The sequence below is a fragment of the Podarcis tiliguerta genome, assembly GCF_965153285.1.
Source record: "Podarcis tiliguerta genome assembly, chromosome: 12".
Taxonomy (NCBI): Eukaryota; Metazoa; Chordata; class Lepidosauria; order Squamata; family Lacertidae; genus Podarcis; species Podarcis tiliguerta.
In genome coordinates this window covers 36,219,774-36,244,741 of record NC_139545.1, presented here as the reverse complement: position 1 = coordinate 36,244,741, position 24,968 = coordinate 36,219,774, and the positions used below count along the sequence as shown (strand labels likewise).

Here is a 24,968-nt window from a genome sequence, read left to right as displayed (position 1 = left end):
CAGTGGTCAGGGGTAATGGGAATTGTAATCCCAAAACATCTGGAGGGCCGTGTTTGGGGGTGCCTGTCATAGGGTGAACCTTAATTGAAGTTCGACCAAGCCAAAAAGAAAAAAATCAGCAGTCTGACTGGTTGATTCAGGATACATATCCAATGCCTACGCCAAAAACTGCTTACACCTGTAATCAATAATCAACTTGCAGACATCTGTAATCAATAAAGTTAAAATGTACCAGTGTTTCTTTGGCAGATGTAGCTTTTCCTGTCAGAACATGGTCCGTTTCTCCACTTCCCTGCCTTCGGTAGAGGCTCACGCATAATAAAAACACAGTCTCCCTAAGGAATAAAAACACTTACGTTGTGAAGGGGGCAATCCTTTTGTCATAGATTTTTCTTAAGAGCCCTCCTTTTGTACTTCTCAAACTAGATGAAAACAGTATCCTATCTTTTTAGAAATAAGTTTGCAGATGGATAGTTCTCATCACTGATAGCTCTCATCACTCATCACTTCTCATCACTGTCTTGCCCAACCCAGCCAAGAAACAGCCTCCACCACTGAATTAAATATCTAAGGAGGGGCTGGCCCCATTGTATCCTGGGATCAAAGGGAGTTAGTGGAGTCCAGCAAACACCCTGAGATTGCTGCAATTAAGGGTGCCTGTGAATTCACGATACCTGATGAAAGCTAATAGATCATACAACTCAACACAATCCAGACTACACAATTGCTTGTGTGATTCCAGGATCAGATGGTGCCAAGACCACATCAAACCCTAGGCTAAAGGTGCACTGCATGTCTGGCAACACAAGGCCTCCCATCTCTGCACCCTACTCAGGGGTAGGCATCTTTTAATGATGCATGCTCTGGATGAGGGCCCTGTTGAAGTTTACAGGAAGTAGGGTAGTCAGCAGGGCCGGATATAAAACTGCTCACATGATGCCTGACTCTTCCTGATACAATACTGTTTCCAACAAGCAGCTTGGCTTGAAACGCTCTTCCTGCCGGACAATTCATCCACCTCACCTTTAAGTTCAAGTCTTGGCAGAAATAGTACATTACCACTGAGTACCCAGTGTGATAAATTTCCGCACAAGCTCCTCCACAAGAAGGAGTCCATGTATCAGAGTGAGGATTCAGGACACTTCCTGAAAACTAGTCTTGGGGGAAAAAATAAAATAGCAGCCAGGCTTAAATGTAGAGTTTAAATGTAGCGGGGGGGGGGGCGGCAGCTGGTTAATCACCTGATGCCACAATGACATCTGGAGTCAAGGTACTTGAAGGTCAGCTGATTGCCAGGATTTCAACATGTAGTGCTTCAGAAGTCCATCCTCCTTTCTTCCTGCTCTAATGACACCAGGCGATTGGCATGTGGGCGTAGCCTTGGCAGAAGATTGACCACAGCTTTTTAAGGAAAGGGTTGTCAGGTGTGAGCATCAAAGTAGAGCAGTAACTCTACCTAGACAGTGGATGGTATTCTAATAACTCATCCCACCAGCACACTGACAGGACAATATTTTAAATGCTACATTAAAAGCCACCTCAGATTCTTGCAACTTTCTCAGCATGCTTCTGAATACTTGTAACACCTAATATAAGTGATTGCTATTTGAGAAAGATGTGGCAGCACCTACCGGTCTGAAGATCAAGGAAAGTGTGTATGGAAATGGGTGAGATGCCCTTCAGAATGTCTGAATTCCCCAACTCAGTAGGGAATGTACAATTGAAACGAATGGCAATGCTTCAGTGGGTTTTGGGGAGGAAGGTGTTAACTCTAACTAGGAAACTAAACATTGGCAGATTATCTTCAAATCATTCATCCACTGGCAGAATGCAAACAGAATAAAAATGTCCAGAGAGAGCTGAGGGGAAGTTTCCAATCCTCCAGACCGAATTTAATTGACACAGTTAAAGCAACAGGCCTTATTTGGCATATAAGTTGTTTCACACCAACTTCTACAGAGGCTCTTCAGAATCTGTTTACAACTCTACTGCCTACTTTTGATAAAAATGTAAAGGTACCCCTGACCATTAGGTCCAGTTGCGGACGACTCTGGGGTTGTGGCGCTCATCTTGCTTTACTGGCCATGGGAACCGGCCTACAGCTTCCGGGTCATGTGGCCAGCATGACTAAGCCGCTTCTGGCGAACCAGAGCAGTGCATGGAAACGCCGTTTACCTTCCCACCAGAGCAGTATCTATTTATCTACTTGTACTTTGAGGTGCTTTCGAACTGCTAGGTGGGCAGGAACAGGGACCGAGCAACGGGAGCTCACCCTGTCGCGGGGATTCGAACCAACGACCTTCTGATCGGCAAGCCCAAGAGGCTCAGTGGTTTAGACCACAGCACCACCCACGTCCCTGCCTATTTTAATACTTCAGCACTAAAAGATAAACTAAGTAGATGCCCCTCAAAGTAGGTGGGGGGCAGAAGAGAGATATATATAAATGGGGTGCTAATGCTGAGAAGGCGTTCCAGGAATAGAATATAGGATACATTTCTCATCTTGGGGGAGGGGGAGAGATGAAAGCCTTTGCAGGCAGGACTTACATTGTAATTGGGAAAAGTTGGGGCCCAGTTTGTAAAGTAGACTCCACTTCCACTTGTCCATACAAATCTGTAACTAGAACTACAATCATTCAGTCCAGTCCAAGGGTCAGTTGCAGCACTTTGTAATTGCACCATAAGGAATGCTAAAAAACAAAAACAAAAACAAAAACAAAAAATGACTAAAACATAAAAATTTCACCATGGTGGATTTCACCACCATCACCAATAAGTAATCAATACCATGAACTGATATATTTTGTATATAAAAAACCTATAAAGTTTGATTAATTCAGGGGTTTCCACCACAGTGCCCCTCAGGTATTATTGACTGCATCTGCCACCATTCCTGTCCATTTGCTATGTTTGCTGGAGCTAACAGGAGTTTTAGTCCATCAGATTCCAGACACCCTGCCTTAAGGTAACAAAAAGGAGCAACTAATCCAGCACAAGCCCTTCTGCACCTAGAAAATGCAACAATAGGCCAAAATTACTACAAAAAGCTTTCAGCTTAGGAAGGGTCTAGAGCTGAATTGGAAGATCATAGAAGAAGGACAGATCCTGAAGCTGAGGCTCCAATATTTTGGCCACTTCATGAGAAGAGAAGACTCCCTAGAAAAGACCCTGATGTTGGGAAAGATGGAGGGCACAAGGAGAAGGGGACAACAGAGGACTAGATGGTTGGACAGTGTTCTTGTAGCTACCAGCATGAGTTTGACCAAACTGCGGGAGGCAGTGGAAGACAGAAGTGCCTGGCGTGCTCTGGTCCATGGGGTCACGAAGAGTCGGACACGACTAAACGACTAAACAATGACAGAAGAAGCAAGGCCAGGATTTTACCAGAGGTTTATGGATGTTTATTGTTTGTTTGCAGATAGTTGCCTTGTTGATATTATCTTGTGTCTATTGCAGTGGTCATTGCATTATCACCCTATTCATTGTTTTATTGTTGCACTTTCCTGGTTAGCAGCTCCTCCATGTGTCCTGCAGTTTCTCAAGTTACCAGAGTGGCAAGGAGCCACCTGTAACAGTGTGTCTGGCATGAAAGTAATTTGAACCCAGGCTCCTGAACTTGCAAAACATTAAGCCTATAACAACATGTTTTAAAGGCAATGACCGCACCTTGTGTTTCTTTGTTTGGTATGCTAGCCAGATTTCCTCCGGATTCTTTGCAATCAAGTCGTGCTTCGTGCCAGTTTTTCCTCTCTTCTTCATTCAAACCTAATAGTTTGAAGCACTGTGAAGAAAAATAAAGAGCTGTGATATCCACTTTCTTTTAGAAATAAATGTCAGAAAACTAATGATTGAAAACTGCATTTTATTGCTTTTAATTTGATGCTTTGGATGATGTCATTGCCTTTTAAATGTTTTGGTATTGTTTTTTCTACAGCCAGCTCTGCTATGCAACAAGATGAGATTGCCTGCGTCAGATGAAAGAACGCCTACACTTTTCAAATTGTAAGAGCAGTATAGGAGGGAAGCATTTGAGCTTCTCTTTGAGAAGAATATAACCTGTTTCCCGCTAAGAGTGTCATTTAATAAAAATTAACATAACCAAATTCTGAAAATTTAGTTTGAATACCATTTTACTGCTCTTTTGGGTAGCTGATACATAACCAAACTTTAAAAACACCACCTCTTATTTTAAAATCTGGCACTTCTATTTTGCAGCACAGCAGTCCTTTTCAGTCCTTATAGACATGGGGCGGCGGAGGCGGGGTGGCGGGGAGAGATGTGTAATCATGATGGGAGGTTTAACCCCTGAGCTAGGTGCACATTCATTTTAACCTCTATAACGAGCCCTTGCATAGAACTGTGGAAATGGAGAGCAATCACTGCATATTCAAAAGCCCTGGGAAAACATTCACTGTATGTGCTATAATAACTGAAAAGGGGTAATATACCAGTATATTGGAAATCACTTTCTTAGTTACCTTTTTATCAAAGAAAAGCCAGCCATCTGCACAGCCTCCAACAGGTGCAGGCGTTGTGGGAGCAGCAGCTGAACGGACAGAACTCTTATCCCTTTCACAGATGAATCTGTTCTCAGCACCACAGTTTATGTCATTCCATAAGCCTGAATAGAGAAGTTTTGTGTTGATCAGTAAGATTAAATCACTCCCAAATGAAAAATAATCAACATCCGTTCAAGGATGCATTACAAATAAAGACTTGACAGCAACTACTATTACTACTGTACTGGAAATAGAGCTTGCAGGTCAACACACTGCCCTTGATTGTTGTGGTATATATACCAATTATGCCAGTACACAATCTGAAGGCACATAGTACAATAACTTTTCTGAACTTAAGCTGGTTTCAGTCTGCTCAATGTGCTTCAAAGGGAGGCTGTCCATGAACTGTATGTTGCATAAGTTCCATGTTGGAAGACAGTGGGGCTTATGGAGAAATGTAACAATAAAATAAAATACTGTAAGCAGTTTTTCGCAATTTGAACTGCTTACAGTTCCAATGTTATTAAAAATAAGCAATCTTTAATGTACCGTATTTTTCACCCTATAGGATGCACTTCCCCCCTCCAAAAATGAAGGGGAAATGTGTGTACGTCCTATGGGGCGAATGCAGGCTTTCGCTGAAGCCTGGAGAGCGAGAGGCGTCGGTGCGCACTGACCCCTCTAGCTCTCCACGCTTCAGGAAGCTATCCGCAAGCCTTGCGCGCACGGCGGAAGGTCCCGCCAGGCGCGCAAGGCTTGCGGGCAGCAGCCTGCAGCCCGAAGCACGGGGCGGCCTCCGGAGGATGCCCCATGCTTTAGGCAGGTGTCTGCAAGCCTTGCGCACCCGGCGGGAGGTCCCGCTGGCTTGCAAGGCTTGCGGGCAGCAGCCTGGAGCCCGAAGCACAGGGCGCCCTCCGGAGGGTGCCCTGTGCTTCGAGCAGGTGTCCGCAAGCCTTGCGCGCCCCGGGGGAGTTCCCGCGGGCTCGCAAGGCTTGCGGATAGCAGCCTGTTCTGGGGGCTGGGGTCGGGGGAAGCTCCGGCTTCCCCAGCCCCGTGGCTGGGGGGGGGGGGAATAATTTTTTTTTTATTCATTTCCCCCCCAAAAAATGAGGCGCGCCCTATGGGCCAGTGCACCCTATAGGGCGAAAAATTTGGTATATGTCTGTATAGCATCTCCCCAAATCTCTTTTGTTGTATACACTTGCTTATGTGATACAAATATAACGCCCATCCACATGGTAGTTTAGTGTGGATTTGCAGCTGCCTTGATTTTTTGGACGTCACCCACTTGACGTCTTCCCCATTCAACTGGCAGCCTGTTTCTCCATACTCCACATTGGATCACATGCGTGTAGCCAGAGGGTGCGGGGTGGGTGGGGCAGCACACAATATTGTGCAACTATCTGGGTGTTACATTATTTGTTTTATGTTTGTTTTTGGAACAAGTTCTGTTAGTAAAGATTTTGAATCATATTTTTGGATTTGGATTTTTTTTTTATTTCAAGAAGAGCCAGTTTATATTCACCCTCTTGCTTCAAAATGAGCAATATTAATAACTGCAATATGTTGTGTTCAAAGCAAGGTAATGGCCTTCAGTGTATATACAGACCGAATAGTTATCATGACTAAAGGTTCAGTGTGTAGTAGTTAACTATATATAAATTAATTTTTGTGCCACTATCAGGCACACACATTCTCAGATTTTTTTAAAAGAATGATAATATTTTGTTCTACTTGCCTGTTCTATAATACATGACGACACAATTTTCATCCTCGTTTGAAAAGTTGGGTTCATTGGGTGCCCAGGCTTCATAGGTAACTGGAGTTCCATTCAACCAGCTAGAGGAAATGATATGACAGTATTGGACAGAACAAAGTCATTGCTTTTTCATTTATACTGCATATTTTTACAACGGTTTTCAGGTTTTTTTGGAGCTCCGTGGCCAAAGAACACCAAGCTAATAAAGCAGTTTAGCTGTTGACCTTAGTGTTCTATCAGACAGCACTGTCAGATTTTCTTTTTGAGGACACAACATTAAATATATCCAGCAGTATTGCTGAAATAATGGAGCCAAAATGGCTCCGAAAACAATCATTATCTTTAAAGATTGAGATGATATTAAAGCAACCTTCCACTCAGCAAGTCCAAGAGGCTCAGTGGTTTAGACCACAGTGCTACCCGCGTCCCTTCTTGGCAAAGGAAGGTTCTGAAAGTGATGAAAATGGCAACTGCTATTTTGGGCACAAGAACTAAAAATCTGATTTCCACTTTTTGTTTGTTTGTTTGTTTACTTGTGTTTACTTACCGGTAATTTTTTTCAAAATCCACAGTTAAACCAATATAATGGTCATAATGACTGCGATAAAGCTGATTCTACAACATACAAAGAGAAATGGGAAGTCAATGCAACAATAAAGCAATCACATATTCTCCAGGGCAAGATAATTCAGCTGTCCCATAGGAAGTGCAGAATCAGGCAAGACAGAAAGAGGTTTGTAATTACGAACATAGCATGTCCATGCTGTTTAAAAATAAAATTAAAGCTTTTCAATTAAAACAAATTAAAACCTGCCAGTTACAACGAGGGTAAGCACAGAAGAAAGTTTTTTAAAAAAATGTTTCCATTTTAGCTGGTTATTTGAAGATTTCTATTTTCTATATAACTCAGTAACATTGCACCCCACTCCACCAGCTTCCAGGCCATAATATAGCACAGTGTTTAAATGGTTCATTTAGTGAATTTGCAATTCTTAGTGAAGACAAAGAAGAGGAAAAGTAACAAATGAAATAAAAGGAGAAAATAAAGAGGAAAGCACTAAATAATAATAATAATAATAATAATAATAATAGTTTTTAAATTTATATTCTGCCCATCTTGCTGGGTTTCCCTAGGCACTCTGGGAGGCTTACAACAGATATAAAATCACAACAAAGCATCAAACATTGGAAAACAAAATATCCTACATGAGCCACAAACCAACCAACAAATCAATAGAAACCACCACCACCACCACCAGCAGCAGCAGCAATAATAAGCAGTTTACAGTTATACCCAAATTAAAATAACCACCAACCATCTAAACATTAAGGGACGCGGGTGGCGCTGTGGGTTAAAGCCTCAGCGCCTAGGGCTTGCCGATCGAAAGGTCGGCGGTTCGAATCCCCGCGGCGGGGTGCGCTCCCGTTGTTCGGTCCCAGCGCCTGCCAACCTAGCAGTTCGAAAGCACTCCCGGGGGCAAGTAGATAAATAGGGACTGCTTACTAGCGGGAAGGTAAACGGCGTTTCCGTGTGCAGCTCTGGCTCACCAGAGCAGCGATGTCACGCTGGCCACGTGACCCAGAAGTGTCTTCGGACAGCGCTGGCCCTCGGCCTCTTTGAGTGAGATGGGCGCACAACCCTAGAGTCTGTCAAGACTGGCCCGTACGGGCAGGGGTACCTTTACCTTTACCTTTAACTAAACATTTAACCAACTAGAAGAGGGAAGGGATAAGAAGGGGCTAGAAGAAGTTTTCATAATGGGTGAAGAGAAAGGTAGAAAGGGTGGTTGGGCAGGTGAAGACAGAAGGTGAAACTCTGAGTGATAAGCCCACCATGCTTTCATGAGAGGCCCCATAGAATCTATTGAGAAGTTTCTGCTCTTCCCAAACATTTGGGAATGTTGCCTATTACCAGAACCATCAAGTTTCTTAGAAAACGATTTCTGCATGGCATTTTCAACTTTGGTGGAATTAAAATTACATGCTTAGTCACAAAAATAAATACTGAAACAACTATTTTTAAGTTTTGAAAGAACCCAGTGTGCTGGAAAGTAGTTCAATATAGCCCCAGAAAATGCCAGCTCCAACAGGAATGGAAAATATAACTTCTTGTGAGACCTAACAAGAGGAGCATAATCAGAAACTGTTTGATGGGCACTGTACCTCACTTCCTGTTAAATTTCTTCCCATGTGGTTGGATGGATTGAGATAATTGGCAGCACAAGCAATGCCTGGAAAGTCTAGTACTAGATTTGGCATTTATCACACAACCTGGTCAGCCCATTCAGGAATCCTATTTCCATACCTGTGTGGACCCCTGATCACATGGAAACTATTATCATCATATTGCTGTGGCTGTGAATCATGCCTAAATTGTAACAATTATTTGGGGGATGGGGTGATGGTGAGTGGAATGTATGTAGATTTCTATTTGGCAAGTCTCACTTCCCCATCAGTGCCTTGTTTTACAATGGAAGCGTTTACAAAGGATCAATTAGGTCTTTTAGGCTGCAATCTTCTACAGACTTATTTGAAAGTAAGACCCATTGAAGTCAAGAGACTTACTTTTCCACAGACATGCATAGGATTGCACTAATTATCTCTGCAAGCTTCGGTGACACCATGCAGAAGAAAATGTTCGTCAGGCAACAAAATGGCTATTATCAAACAATGTATCTGGCTCTTTTTAAAACCCAGCTATATTTGATTAAGAAAGCATATGTTCCATATATTTCTTACGTATTTCCACAAAAACCGTCTTTCACTTTCACTTTCAATGACCACAAGATCTGCATGTTGCTTCTTGCAGAATTCCCACGCTCTTTCTGCAGATGAACTCGCATTGCTGAAATAGTACTCGCTCTCATTATACAAAATCCAGCCATTTTCAATTCTTGTAAATTCATTTTCTGCAAAAGAAAGCATATTTTTATTTATTTGATTTCAAATATTTCTCAGCTACCCTTCATCAAAAGATTTTGAAGAGGTATATAAACATGTGAATAACATTAATTCACAGAACAAGCAGTCCAGCTAAGCAACTTCAGTGATCTTAATGAGGACCCTCCTGCTTTAGACAGATACATTATTTCAGTTTTGAAACTTACAAGGACTCCCCACCACCACCACCACACCCCCCTTTTCTAGTCCATGCTTTATTCCTGTTCACATTCAACTAAAAACAAAACAGTTTGGTTACACCGATAAAACATTTTAAAAGTAAAATATGAAAAGAGCACCTAGAACCATGGATATATATTTCCCTAGGGGTGGGGGGGAGTTGGTTCAGTGGTGATGATAACAGCATTATTTGGGGGGGGGGCATGAGCTAAAATGCAAGTATGCAAGACACTGCATTTTTAAAGGTACTGTCTTATGATTTCACATAAAGTAGCTGGTAAAGCACCAGTGGTCCTTTGAGGGGCAAGGTGCATGAGAGGTTTAGTAGTAGTTTGGATGCTCTTGGAGAGAACTGATTTTCTTGGCCTTTTCAGTCTGGGTTCCGGACCAGATATGAAACAGAATCAGCCTTCATCCCCATGATGGGCGATCTTTTTGTGGAGAAGGGCAGTGGGGTTGTGACATCATCACTCTTGAACTTAATTCAGTGGGACTTAATTCTGGGTAGACATACATAGTACAGTCGTACCTATGGCTTATGATTGGCTGCAGGAGCTTCCTTAAGCCAATTGGAAGCCGGGGAAGCCACACCAGACATTCGACTTCCAAAAATCATTGTAAAACCAGAACACTCACTTCCGTATTGCGATTGTTCGGGAGCCAAAACGTTCGGCGACTAAGCCTTTCGAATTCCAAGGTACGACTGTACTGAGATAACATCTCTCTTGCTCCTACTCACACTCAGCAGTTGCCTAGTACAACTAAACTTCAGGCAGGCAGGTGGTTTTTCTGAAGCTGGAGAACCACATTCTGCCAGTGTGTGTGCTAATTTGTGTGTATCAAGCTGTTAAATTGTGCACTGGCAGTGCAGCCTGAAAAAAAAGTGGAGGGACAATCCTACATTCCAAAGCAGTACAATCTTCTTAGCCTAGCCAATGAAAATGCAAAAATAATAAAGGGGCGGGGGAGGAGAAGTTATAAGAATATGATGTACAGCAGCTAAGGAGATCTGACACTCAGGAACATAGGGGGTGCCTAAGCCAAACCACTGGTCCTCCTAACTGAGTACTGTCAACACAGCCAGGCTGTAATCTCCAGGGTTTCAGTCAGGGATGTCTCCCAGTCCTACCTGGAGATATGGAGGACCTGGGACCTCCCTCATGCAAATCAGATGATCTATCACTAAGATACAGTCCCTCCCCAATCATATGTAATCCAAGCAAGCAAGCCCAGGTTAGGAAGCAGCTGCCACTGGCTCCTGACAGAATTTCCAATGGATGAAAAGAAACTGGTGGAGTGGCTCCTTTCTCACTTTCCCTGGGGCTACGTAAACTTGTGTGACCTGAGGGAAGGCAGAGTTGAACAAGCCCAAGCCAGGGAGCACCTGCATCTTTGGCAGAACCATCAATGGCCCAAAAGAGCTGATAAGGGCTTCCGGGTTGAGCGCGCCTGGCAAATGGCGGATTTCCTCCGTCTCGGAGGGGACTGCTCACCGAAAGGAAGGGTCTGACCGCCTACGGCGAGGCGGAGACCCGCAAAAAACCACGGTCGGAGGAAGACCGTGGGCTTGGGATCCACCTTGTGCCATCAGCGCCTCCCCTACTCGCGGGGAGACCCGGTTTCGGGGCTCCGGAGGGACGTGGGGTGAGCGGCGCGGCACTTCGGATCGATCGCTGCTTTCGGGGAGTGAAGCCGCACAGCTGCTGTCAGGAAGCGCCAACTTTTCCTGTGGACATTTGGATCAAAGAAACTTTTGTAAGTAATGGAAATTGGATTACAAATTACTGGAATTCGGCATCAGATGGAAGGTTAAAACAGGAAGCCCACCTTCCACTTTGTAGAAAGATCAAGGCAAAAGTGAGAAAACTTGAGCCTTTAAAAAGCACTTTGTAAAGAAATAAATCTGTCACCTAAGCCCTTTAAACCCCCCCTCGGAAGCAGGGGAAGAGGGGGAGATTGTTTCAACAGTTTATAGCCTTCAGAGCAGTGTAATTTGACTTTATTTTTTACCGCCTCGAGCCCGGGACCGGGCTGCCAAAAGGAGAAAAAGAATTCTTACAACTAGAAAATAACTATTAAGAAGGAACGGATTAAGGGAGAATTGAATTTTCTTGTCTCTTTTTTTTTTTGGAAAGGAAAAAGGGAGCTGAACTATATGTTATTGAAAGGTGGATGAAAAACAACTAAAGGAAACTGTAACAGACTGTTGTGGACTGCTACAGAAATGTATTTTGGATTGTCATATTGTTATACTTTTGGATGGAAATCCCCTACACAGGCTGCAATCCTGCAGACTGAATTCAGTAACTGACCTTGACAGCAAGATAACATTGAAAGAACAGGCTTGGGAATATGGCAGAAAAAATAACAGCTCTGTTTGAACAATTTCAAAAAAACCTGTCTATTCTGGAATTTGGTATTTCTGATTTGAAGGAAAACGTACACAGCTTGGCTCAACAAGCAAAAAAATTAGCAAACCCGGCTCAAGAAACAGAATTAACTCAACAAGGATGGATATCTGAGAAGAATATGGATCAAACAGAACAGCCTCTGTCTTTGCAAGAGAAACCGTCTGTGGAAATTACAGTAATAGAGCCTCAAATTGATGGACAAAAAATGGACTATGAGAGTAAAGAGCTTAAAGGACAGATTTGGAAAAGTAGTGCCACATTTGGACTGAGTGATCCAGGTTGGATAAGGTACATTTTGGAGAATGGCACTTTGAGAAAGTTTGAAGAAGTGAAATTTAGTAACTTTAAAGAGAGTGTGGAGCAAGCTTTGGACAATTTTCTGGTCTACAAAAGGAATTATAGGGTTTGGGCAAGCTTGTCCAAGAAGGTTAAAGGAGACGTTGAGGGGAAAGTGTCTTGGGACTTAATTTTAGGCTCGAAAAAGACTCTGCAGACAGGCCAGGAAGATGATTTAGAGGCCTCGGATATAAGACAACCTGGCTGATTGATTGACTTTATGGATTGGAAAGACTTTAAAAATTGTAAAAAGGACTGGCAGTACCCAAAACCGAGGGGAAGAGATGGTGGGATAAATTGGAAATTTTTAAGTAAAACTAAATATAACATGGTTTGAATAAGTATTTTGGGGGGATGATGGAAGGAATCTATTTGGTTTCAGGGATTAAGATAAGGAAGAGGAAACATTAGGATATAAGGGCATATTATAGGGTTTAAGATTAGAAGATTTAAGGTTAATTTTCTTTTTCTATTATTATTTCTCTTTTTAAAAGGGGTAAAAGTAAATGTGAAAAAGCAGTAAAAGCTGGATGGAATTTGCCGACTAGATTAAAAACAGGTATACAAAGAGGGAGGTGGGAGGAGGTCGAGGAAACAAGTCAAAAAAGAAGAAATTTGAAACTTTGTGCTGTTTGGATGTTTTTGTGTTTGTTTTTTGGGAAAGGGGGAGGAGGGTCCCTTTTTTTCTTTTCTTTTTTTTGGTTTTTTTATTTCTTTTCTTTTTTACTATTCTTTTTTCTTTCTCTTTTTCTTGTGGAGTTGTTTTTGTTTTGGTGTTATGTTATTGGAAAATCAATAAATATTATTTAAAAAAGAGAGAGAGCGAGAGAGAGCTGATAAGGCAGCCCCAGCCCCACTTTCCATGGTGCTCCTTAAAAGAGGCATGCGTGAACCAAGGAAAGGTGGAATCACCCAACATACCAAAACCAACGACTGGATCTTTTTTCACTGTTACACCTGAAAAACAAAACACATAAATTATAATGGACCCTAGCGTAATTTCTATTTTATTACATTGTTTCATATTGCAAACAGGAGAACATAAAAATTAAAGTGTTATTTATAGCATATGACATTTCTGTAATTCTGACAGAATAATGCGACAGAACAATCAGTGGCTTCTGTTTTCACAAAGAGTTTGATGCACTAGATCCCTCATTCTCATCAAAATGGAACACAGGGGAATCCCCCCTTACACTGGGGTTTTGTCCCCGGCTACCGTGTGCATCGCTGGGATGAACATGAGTGGGGATTTCCCTGTTCTGCCCACACCTTGTACTGCTCCTGCCCCTTTTGATGCCAAAAAGGGCACACATGTCAGCGGGAGCATGCATGCTCATCATGCGCAAGTGGGGAGACACCTGTACTTCATATCTCATAATATGAAAGCCAAGGATCTGAACTCTGCAACATTCTTAATGACGGCTGAATGTACTTCACATTATTATTTCCTCCTCTGAAAAGTTAGGCATGTAATAAACATGTTTAAATGCCAGGTTTCAGCAGAGCAGCAAAAAGCCTGTTCACTTTGCTTAATGAACTAGTGTTAGATTAAAAGGGTACCTTACCTCTCTTTATTTGGCAAACCCAATTCCTAAAATGTTCACACCAGTCAGAACCCTGCCACGAACTATAGACATACATGGCTCTGCATCCCGTGTCTTCATGGGAACGACCATTAAAATAAAAATTCCTTTCAAGGTCTACCTACAGTGGGAATAAAGATTTCTTACTCTTTCTAAAAAAAAAAAAAAGCTTTAGTGGTAATATACAGAAAAGGAGACAGACTTATGTTGCAGTCTTTGAAAGATTTGTACACATGTGTGCATGTGCATATGTAGAGAGAGAGATGGGCTGTCATTTGTTTATTAATATTGTGTTGATCCTATAGGTTATTATAAAGAATCAGTTCTGGTCACTGTAAGTTATCTAGATGACTGGCCCTGTGGCCCATGCCTTTGGCTTTCTAACTACAAGCGAGTTGAGGGAGGGGCCCCCACCCATTTTTCCTCTAATGCCAAACCACTTCCTTTGTTACTGGGATGGCCAGTTACCTCACCAAGAAGCTAGCCTGGCTGTTCCAGGAATCTGAATCATTGCTTAGATTTTAACACTTGTTGGTTCCAGGAATGCAGCCTACCTGCCCACATACTCAAAACAACATAAACCAGGCAGTCAACGTGTGCTCTCCTGTTCCAGTATCCTTGTTTTTGAAATAAAAAATGTTCATTTAAACATATAAAAACAAATCTAATCCAACCAGACAAGCAACAACTCTTCAGCACTGGTGGAAGAAGAGGGGGCGGTGGGAGCGCATTACCCCCAGCAGCGCGATCCTGGTGGGGTGCCCACCTGACCCACGCTGGGCGCTGCACCCCGCAGGCGGCGAGCCACGGCCCCAGGATGCATGCCACGCTCCTCTGGGCAGTGCACAATGCTCCCGGGACACGTGCCATGCCCCCAGGATGTCAGCCAGCCACGCCCCCGTCTGCTCTCCACCCCCCATTGCTGGAGCATGAAGCTCCGCCGCTGCTTTGTAGTAACTGCCGTAACTGTTGAATCTAAAAATGAGATTACAAGCAAATCATGTTTATAAAAACTGAAATTTCCAGTGACTTAAAATCGAAAACACTGCTATGGGATCTGTCAAAGTTCAGTTCGAGAGTAAGAGGTCATTTACTTACAGGAGATCCATCACTCCAAGTATATCCTTTATTGGGTGCCAACTCACTGAAACCAGTCCAATAATAATCATAATTTTTCCTAATTCTAAAATATATAACAATAAATATACAGAGATCAGAAAATTGCAAACAGAGTATGGATGTAGATACAGTTGGTGTTTTAAACTTCATGGTACAGACCACTCCCCATTTACACAAGGGATACATTCCAAGGCACCATACCTTTAAGTAAAACCATGTTATTGAACACCATTGAAAAAGCCTGTAAACACCCTCCAAAACCTCTGGGAAACTTTTTCTTTATAAAAACAGCAGACCACTGAACTCTGCCACAATTGCTCCCTCCAAACCTCCATTCTCAAACTCCAACTCTCCACTGGCCTCAAAGGTCAATGCAAAGGCTGCTGGGATTGCCCTTGGAAAAGCTAATGAGATTGCTATGTGCTGTTTTTGTGCCATTTTTGCACTCTTTGGGGCTGTTTTTGTGCTTTGTCATGCCACTGTATTGTGACTAGCTTGATATTCTTTAGAAAAATAGCATAAATGAATCTATCACCAGTTTATACATTTAATTTTTGGTACAGTATCAGATTTCTGGAGCAGGTGTGCTGTTTGGAGCAGGAACTGTGTGTGTCTAATTTCTGCTCACATGGTCAATTCTTAAGCACACCTGGATTTCAAACTAAGTTATTGATTCTGTATAGGTGACCACATTATAATCCAGGTCCTCTGCAGCCCATGAGTTCATTTATACATTTGATAAAACTTTCTCCTTTTGCTTCCCAGAAGCCCCCCTCAGAACAAAGCTAATTATGTGACAATGTAGTGCCTTCTAGGAAAATCGGTAGCTCCCAGCTGCTGGTCACTGGGATGAATGTTCAAGAAGTGGTGGGATAATATGAAATATGGGAGGAGCCAGCATCAGCTCTTACTTTTAGTAAAGCTTGGCAAAGTGGAGACTGAAAGCAGTGGCATAGCGTTAGTTGTTGGCGCCCGGGACAGGCAAGCCACTGATGATGCCGGAGCGCCCCCACCCCAGCCAAACAGGGCCATGCTGCTTTCCCACTCACATAACCATCACCCTACAAGTGAGCCTCGCTCTTACTGGACATGCACACAAACCTATGCACATGGTTCATTTATGGAAACAGGAGGTGCTCTTGGAAAGTGTGGGGCAGTAGGAAAAGTTACCACCTCAACATATAGCAAGTTGTGTTTCCTTTACAATCGTATCTTGGTTTTTCAAACAGCTTACCGTATTTTTCGCCCTATAGGACACACCATCCCATAAGGCACACCTAGTTTTTTGGGGGGGAAATAAAGGGGGGGAAAAATTATTTCCCCCCCAGGCGCGGGGCTGGGGTGGGGGAAGCCCAAGCTTCCCCTGACCCCAGCCCCAGAACAGGCAACTCTCCGCAAGCCGTGGGAGCCCAGCGCCGGGCTCCCGTGCCTTGCGGAGCTCAGCGTGCCCAGCCTTCGGCAGGCAAGCAACTCTCCACAAGCAGCGGGAACCCAGCGCTGGGCTCCCCGCCTTGAGGAGAGCTGCGCGAAGCCTGGGCATGCTGAACTCAGCGCGCCCAGCCTCCAGCATGCAGGCAACTCTCTGCAAGCCGTGGGAGCCCGGCGTGGGCTCCCACGGCTTGCAGAGATTGCGCGAAGCCTGGAGAGCGAGAGGGGTTGGTGCGCACCGACCCCTCTCGTTCTCCAGGCTTCAGCGAAAGCCTGCATTCACCCCATAGAACGCACACACATTTCCCCTTCATTTTTGGAGGGGGAAAAGTGCGTCCTATGGGGCGAAAAATACGGTAGTTCTCGAATGTTTTGGCTCCCGAATGCCACAAACCCGGAAGAGACTATTCCGGTTTGCAAACTATTTTAGGAAGCCAAACTTCCGACGGGTCTTCTGCAGCTTCTGACTGGCTGTAGGAGCTTCCTGCAGCCAATCAGAAGCCACACTTTGGTTTCTGAACGTTGTGGAAGTTGAACGGACTTCCGGAATGGATTCTGTTCGACTTCCAAGGTACAACTGCATTGTAAGATAGTTACACACAAACTGCAGCTACAAAACCTGTGCAAAGAGAGAGGGGCGTGAGGGAAGTGAGTGAGAGGCAGGCCATTTTAGTACATGCATTTCAGAGGAGAGAGGTGTTTGGGTTCACACCTTGGTTCAGGAAGTGTCAATTGGGAGGTTCACAAGAAAAAATGCAAATGTCTTCCCCAACCCTTTTTGATACTGAGACAAAGTAAAGGAAATACCATTTAATGAAACTCACAATTCCGTTATAACATTTCTTTCGTTTTCACTGTGAATAGAAGCTAGGTCTCCTCCAATTGCTCTACAAAAATCTTGCGCTTCGAACCAAGATTTCCTGTTCTTCGTTTCTTTGTAATAGGCCTAAATGCATATAAATACAATTGCATATTGGTAATAACAAATCTTGCAAAATTCATTCACAGTGAGATCTTGTGTGGTTTGCATGAACACCTATTTGGCATTTAACAATGGTGGCTAATGACCAAAGTAGACATGGCATAATTGTACATGTTTTTAAAATGTACGGAAATAGCTTTGTGCAGGAGGCTCCCACTGATGCCAGTTTCCTCCCAACATTTTGTCCCTCCCACCAGCTGCCCTTCCTCCTGCCTTTGCACAAGGAGCTCCCAGACTGGTGGTTCTTGAGAGAGCAGGTAACACAGGGAAGCACAAATCTCTCTGTGTTTCCATCTGAAAGTCCTGGATAAACTGCACAAGCACAGTCTCTCTTCTACAGAAGCTCAGAAGGTTGCTTCTTCTGCTCTAATGCCAGTTCTGTAAGTCCATTTTGATCTACTGCAAACCTACCAGAGATCTACCCTCCACCCTCCCCATCTATAAAACTTTTAATAAGCAATTGAATATTGACAGTTCAAATAAATCATGGAACCAAACCCCACTATAAAAAGAGTAACGATAAAAAACCTGCACTGAGCAGTAACACTGAAATTAAAACGGACATACTGAAATATGTACCCATCCTTGTTTTGAAACAAGCAAGAATTGGCACTGAAATTGACTCAAGAAATAGTATAAAGGTAAAGGTACCCCTGACCGTTAGGTCCAGTCGCAGACGACTCTGGGGTTGCGGTGCTCATCTCGCTCTATAGGCCGAGGGAGCCAACGTTTGTCCGCAGACAGCTTCCGGGTCATGTGGCGAATCAGAGCAGCGCACAGAAACGTCGTATACCTTCCTGCCAGAGCGGTACCTATTTATCTACTTGCACTTTAGCGTGCTTTCGAACTGCCAGGTGGGCAGAATCTGGGGCCGAACAATGGGAGCTCACCCCATCACGGGAATTTGAACCACCGACCTTCTGATTGGCAAGCCCTAGGCTCTGTGGTTTAGGCCATAGCACCACCTGCATCCTCAAGAAATGGTATACCTACCTTAAAACACACATGTCTAGTACTGCTTGGATGCCATTCATTTGGACATGCAGGCAGAGGAGTTGGTTTGGGAGCAGGAGTTGTTGTCAAACCTTCTGCCCATTGTTTGCAAATGAAGGCTGCCTTCTCCTCACAGTTCACAACATCCCACAATCCAGCTGCAGTCCCAGTTCTCATGGCAACACAGCCGGGTTGTCGCCCTTTTGGAAGTACAAGAAAAGTTCAGCGGAGCCTTGTTCTTCACAGATATTCGAAACAATTGGAGAAAGCCTTTGTGAAATACCATTCCTGATGGACTTGAGGCAATACCTACCAGGCATTCCTGAGTTCCAGTGGGTGAACAGAACACCGTCTCCATTTGTCCAGTTGAATGTCCCTGATTGCTCTACATCTGAAAGGCCGATCCAGAAATATTTTTCAGAACGAAGTCCAACTAGACTAGTCAGGAAGGCCTGTTCATATCTGTGGAGAAGAATATGTAATCAATTATTTCGAATTATTTTTAATTTCCTATATATTAAAACTAAATTGATGGCCTACCACAGGACAGTTCTCTTCCTGTTGAAGTACAGAGCCTAGCAGGACAATGGAGAGGTCACAGTGGAGAAAGGGAAGTGTCTAAACCAATAGATCCACTATCACTAAGCAATATACCTGCATTTTGCATCTATCTATACAATTCAGTCTACAGCAATTTTACAAGTGAAAAACAAAAAATACAAGTGCATCCAGAGCAAATAACTGAAGCAGAAGAATCTCAGCCCAGGCTGCACATTAGGCGACATGTGTAACATACATACAGGATAGGATTAAGGATTTTATAAGGAATTCTAGAAAACATCCACTCACTTGAGAGAGGAAAACAATGGATTTGAAAGTCTCCCCACCACCCAGGGACAATACAGGCAGCAACCATTATAGGCACAGCCAATATGTGTGTGTCTGTGCAAGCATGCATCACGTTGAACCTGGAAGTGACCCAAACCCCATACAAAAATGGGCAGAACAGGGTGGGGGCAGAGGAGAATGAGGTGTTTGCAGGCTTTTTCGGTGGTGTTTCGAATATATGTAATTTCACTTAGACACACAGTGCCCCGTGTAAACTGGGAGTAGCATGTAATGAAATCAGTGACAAGGAGTGCAAGGTCCATGCAGTGCAGAAGTTTCAGGAAAGTGAGGCAAGCCACAGATTGCAAATCAAGTAGGAAATTCACAAGAAACATAGAGCAGCTAATTCAAGAAAGTAGCTTAGTCACAGGCTACAGGTCAAATCTTAATATTCATTATGTGACAAAGAAATATAGCAATTACACATTTCACTCACATAAAACACATATGGTTGTTAGTCCTATTCACAATAGAGTAGACCCACTGAAATTAATGAGCACGGATAATTATGTCCATCAGCAGGTTTAATGTGAGCAAACCTTAGCTGGAAACAACCCACAATCACAAGAAAAGTAATCATTTCTCTTTTATGTTCAGCAAAGGGAAGAAGAAAGGAATACAGTATATGCTCTCCAAACAGCAAGACCATTTAGTTTTGATACCTGTTTTCCACAGAAGTCAAAGATCCGTGATTTGCTGCACATGATGTCTTTGCTTCAGAAAATGTTACAGATGTTTGTTCAATTAAGTAACAGTAGAAACCATGCCTTCTCCAGCCCTGTTGATATAGAAGAACCAACAACCATATGTTACCACAATATTACCAGGATGGAGACATTGCATTTATTTTAATGGTGCTGCTGAACATTTACTGAGATGGGAATCACATCCACCACTAGACATCATGGAACTTACACAAAGTTCTCCTATATGTTGCCAGGGACAATGATGTCATCACCCCACCAGTGCACGAACTCGCAGTGCTTCTTTTTTATTGGATAGATCAATGAATCAGAGACCTTCAGCGCTGTTGCCAGTAAGTTGCTACCCCAGCCAATGTGACAATCTTTATTAATTTTTGCCCTTTTGAAAATTGCAGTAGTGTGAAACCAAAAAGTGAAAACAGAACAATCCTGATATATAACTAAGGGATAAAATAGAAACTTTACATTTAAATACCTTAACAATGAAAGACTGATAAAGGGCGTTTAATGTACACATAGAGGCTCCAAGGCATATGCATAAGCTTCCCTTGTCCAATACTTTTCTCTGACTCAGGAAATGCTCCATGTATTCAATAGAGGATCTTCAAATGCACGCAGGGCGCTATCTGAATTGCAAAACGTTTTGTGTGGAATTCACCAGGGACAAATGTAAGGTTCTGCACTTAGGCAGAAAGAACCAGCTGCACCAATATAAGACAGGGGACACCTGGATTGTCAGTAGTACATGTGAAAAGCATCTACGGGTCTTAGTAGGCTACAAGCTTAACATGAGTCAACAATGTGATACAAGCAAAAAGAAAGAAAGAAAGAAAGAAAGAAGCTAATGCTATTCTAGGTTGCATCAACAGAAGTATAGTGTCCAGATAAAAGGAAGTTACAGCACTGCTCTATTCTGCCTTGGTCAGACCACACCTGGAATCCTGTGTCCAATTCTGGGCACCACAATTTGAGAAGCATATTGGCCAGCTGGAATGTGTGCAGAGGAGGGTGTGCTGGTCCCGGGGGGAAGGTTACCGTTGGCGTAGTCAAAGTCCGGTCCTGGGTCACTGGTCTGGAAACAGTTCACAAAGAGCGAGGCGAGGTCCGAAGCAGGAAGCCGGGTGGGGACAGGAACACTGGAAGGGCAGGTCTGGGTCCGGGCAGGAGCAGGTACTCAAGGACGTTGCTCCCACAACCTGGGACCGGGCTGACTGGCCTTTATCTTCTCTGAGGCCAGGGGCGGTCCCGGCCCCCAGGAGACCCGCCTCTCCTGGCCTTAAGGCGAGCACTCCTCCTGGGAGAAACCAGTTCCCTCCGCCTCTCTGCCCTAAGCCTCTGCAGTTCAGGAGAGGCTGGGGAGTTACTGGACCCAGGGGGAGACTCACCTTCCTCTGGCAGGGCCGGGAGAGGCGCACCTATAGGCACTGTGTCCTTAATCACTTCCAGAGCTAGAGTGGAGTCACCTGGTACCTGCTCCTGAGGATCTGGCACAGGTGCAGGCACTTCAGATCCAAGGCCCCGCCTCAGCTCAGCCGGCCCTGGAGGCAGGGACTCTTGTGCAGGCTGGGGTTCCTCCGGTTCAGCCTCTGAATCGGATTCCCAGGCCATCACAGAGGGTGACCAAGATGATCAGGGGTCTGGAAACCAGGCCTTATGAGGAATGGTTGAGGGAGCAGGGTATTTTTAGCCAGGGAAAGAGGAGATACGATAGCCATCCTCAAATATCTAAAGGGCTGTCACATGGAAGATGGGCAAGCTTGTTTTCTCCTGCTTGTATTCTGGGGCAAGACTTGTATTCTGGGGCAAGACTTGTATTCTGATTACAAGAATGGAGATCAAGAATAATGTCTGACAGTAAGAGCTGTTAGACCATGGGCTCCCTTGGGAGATGGTGGACTATCCTTCATTGAAGGTTTTTAAGCAGAGGCTGGATGGCCATCTGTCATGGATGCTTTAGTTGAGATTCCTGCATTGCAGGGAGTTGGCTAAATGACCCTTTGGGTCCCTTCCAATTGTACAATTCTATGATTCTATGACAACCCCAAAGAACACACACTTCCATAAGCACATGAGAACTCAATTTGAAGTGTGGTTAATGGCTATAATCCAGAAGTGAAGTTTCCTTGGTTCCAAGTAAATTTGATTAAGCTTAGCATTTGATACCTTGGAGACCAGCACAGATTTATAAGAATGTCTCTTCCTGTTATGGGCAGTGGGAGGATGGTGTAATGCGTATCTGCTGGAACTGCCCTCATGAGGAGCAGGGCCTTTGAAAAAGTTGCCCCAAGGCACTGCAAATTCCTCCCTGAGATCTGCATTTGCTTTTATTCACAAATTTGACCCACAGCCGTGAGGCATTCGCGAGCTTTTTTGCGGAGAAAGTCCTGTTGCTCCGCCGTGACCTCCCTGCCAATTTAGATACAGTGACTGAACTGGAGGCCCCTCGACTGACTTCGGGTCCAGTGTTGGACCATTTCGATCGGATACTCCCTACTGATGTGGATAGATTCCTCCAAGTTAGTAGGCCCACCACCTGCCTCCTTGATCCGTGCCCGTCTTGGCTGATTAGGGAGTGTCCAGATGTTGTGCGGACCCCCCTGGTTGAAATTATCAATTTGTCCCTTGACACGGGGACATTCCCAGGGGAACTGAAGGAAGCAGTGGTGTGTCCACTCTTAAAGAAAACTTCATTAGATCCCTTAGACCTATCCAATTACCGCCCAGTTTCAAATCTTCCATACCTGGGTAAGGTAATTGAGAGAGCGGTTGCTGAACAGCTTGGTAGGTTTCTGGAGGAAACATCGGCATTAGATCCATTTCAGTCCGGTTTTCGTCCTGGTTTTGGGACGGAGACGGCTCTGGTTGCCCTAACAGATGATCTCCGTAGACAACTAGATCGAGGCGGGTCAGGACTGCTGATCCTTTTAGATTTGTCAGCAGCCTTTGACATGGTCGATTATGATCTTCTGGACCACCGCCTTGCAGACGTGGGGATACAGGGCATAGCCTGTAACTGGTTGTGCTCTTTTATCTCTGGTCGGGGACAGAGGGTGGCACTAGGGAGGGAAATGTCGTCGCGCCACTCCTTGGTGTGTGGAGTGCCGCAGGGTACAATTCTCTCCCAGATGCTTTTTAACATCTTTATGCACCCCCTTGCCCAGATTATCCGGAGCTTTGGGCTGGGCTGTCACCAATATGCTGATGACACTCAGCTCTATCTGTTGCTCGATGGCCACACCGACTCGGCCCTGAACACACTGACCAGATGTTTGGAAGCTGTGGCTGGATGGTTTCGTGGGAGCCAATTGAAACTAAATCCTTCGAAGACAGAGATCCTATGGCTAGGTCGGGATGGCATGGGGATGAGGGACCAACTCCCTTCTCTTGCGGGGGCCCAATTAGCGCCATTGCCTTCTGTTAAGAGTTTGGGTGTAATCCTTGATGCCTCCCTTTCCATGGAGGCGCAAGTTACAGCAACAGCCAAGGCGACATTTTTCCACCTTCGCCGCATCAAGCAGTTGGTCCCTTACCTTTCCCGCCCCGACCTGGCCACAGTGATCCATGCGACGGTCATCTCCAGGCTTGACTACTGTAATTCGCTCTATGCAGGGCTGCCCTTGAAGCTGTCCCAGAAACTCCAGCGGGTACAGAATGCTGCAGCGAGGCTCCTCACGGGGTCTCTGCCATGGGAGCATATTCACCCAGTGCTTTTCAAGCTGCACTGGCTCCCGGTAGAGTACAGGGTCAGATTTAAGGTGCTGCTTTTGACCTTTAAAGCCCTTCGCGGCCTAGGACCCTCGTACCTACGGGACCGCCTCTCCTGGTATGCCCCACGGAGAGCCTCAAGGTCCATAAATAACAACACCCTAGTAGTCCCAGGCCCTAAGGAAGTTAGATTGGCTTCAACCAGAGCCAGGGCCTTTTCAACTCTGGCTCCGGCCTGGTGGAACTCTCTGCCTCATGAGACCAGGGCCCTGCAGGATCTGATTTCTTTCCGCAGGGCCTGTAAGACAGAGTTGTTCCGCCTGGCCTTTGGCTTGGAGCCAATTTGATTCCCTCCCTCTCTTTCTTTTTTCTTTTCCTTCTCCTCCTCCAATGAGGCTACATTTTAATATTTTAATGTTCCATTATTTTAATGTTGTACTTTACTTTTGTTTTAAGTTGTAATCATTCATCTTGTTTTTATTATTGCTTGTAAGCCGCTCTGAGCCCGGCCTTGGCTGGGGAGGGCGGGGTATAAATAAAAAATTATTATTATTATTATTATTATTATTATTATTATTATTTTATTTATTTGCCTTCCAGAGGGTGTGCAAAACACATTTATTCTCTTTGGCCTTTTCACCACCTGGCAAGGTTTTATACATTTTTAGCAGTGATGCTGGACTCCCGAGTTTACTTTATTTTGCTTTATTTATCATTGTTTGCAACCTTAAGTCCTAGCAGTGCAGCTAATAAATTGTTATTCTCAATAAATAAACAAATAAAAGAAAGAGAAAGTTAAGTAACAGAAAACACTCTAGGACAACAGTCTAGATTTTCCCATTGCTAGCAGTAAAAATAAAAGAAGTGGGGAAAGCTAATGGTGTTGTAGTTGCTGAAGATGGGAGAATGCAGTTGGTGTGTATATGGGAGAGAGAAATTGTACAGCTTATCTCAAGGCTAGAGGTGCCTCTGCATCAATGGGCAATGAATCCTATAGACTAGAATCTTATAGAATAGAATATTAAGAATAGAAATGGATGACATATATGCTTATTTCACTTTTTAAACTACTACATGGTTCACTTTATACTTACTTTTTGGCAATTTGGATCAGCAATTTCAGGTTCTTCAGAAAGAATTGCCAAAGGTGCTCTTTTACAGATGTAACCAAGTTCCTCTTCACAAAAATTATCTGCCCAGTATCCATTCTGGAGATGGAAAGGTGAAGAAATGCGTATCTCAGTGAAGGAGGGTAGACTGTCTTTACACTTTCTCATTTTCTTGATGCAAAGTTTTCTATTGTTGCACAAGGGGGACAGCTGCACAAAACGCCCATTACATTTGCACTGCTCTGAATTCTACAGCCTCTACAATAATGAATTTCTATACTGAGAAAAAAGAATAAGTTGTGAGACTGTGAGCGGTGGTGCAGATAACG

General features: G+C 44.1%; 1 protein-coding gene across 1 annotated transcript in view; it reads right to left on the bottom strand.

Annotated features, from left to right (window-relative positions):
• Positions 1-24,968, bottom strand: part of LOC310660735 (macrophage mannose receptor 1-like) — a 51,639-nt gene that overhangs the window by 12,339 nt on the left and 14,332 nt on the right. Inside the window, exons 9-23 of the mRNA XM_083405705.1 lie at positions 24,625-24,738; positions 19,784-19,899; positions 18,547-18,695; positions 18,234-18,433; positions 17,083-17,204; positions 14,810-14,894; positions 13,694-13,832; positions 13,047-13,082; positions 8,998-9,167; positions 6,806-6,873; positions 6,238-6,338; positions 4,479-4,621; positions 3,667-3,781; positions 2,548-2,690; positions 233-335 (exon numbers count right to left, since the gene is read on the bottom strand). Of these exons, the coding sequence (XP_083261831.1) occupies positions 233-335; positions 2,548-2,690; positions 3,667-3,781; positions 4,479-4,621; positions 6,238-6,338; positions 6,806-6,873; positions 8,998-9,167; positions 13,047-13,082; positions 13,694-13,832; positions 14,810-14,894; positions 17,083-17,204; positions 18,234-18,433; positions 18,547-18,695; positions 19,784-19,899; positions 24,625-24,738 (1,804 nt within the window). The remainder of the gene's footprint in view (positions 1-232; positions 336-2,547; positions 2,691-3,666; positions 3,782-4,478; positions 4,622-6,237; positions 6,339-6,805; positions 6,874-8,997; positions 9,168-13,046; positions 13,083-13,693; positions 13,833-14,809; positions 14,895-17,082; positions 17,205-18,233; positions 18,434-18,546; positions 18,696-19,783; positions 19,900-24,624; positions 24,739-24,968) is intronic.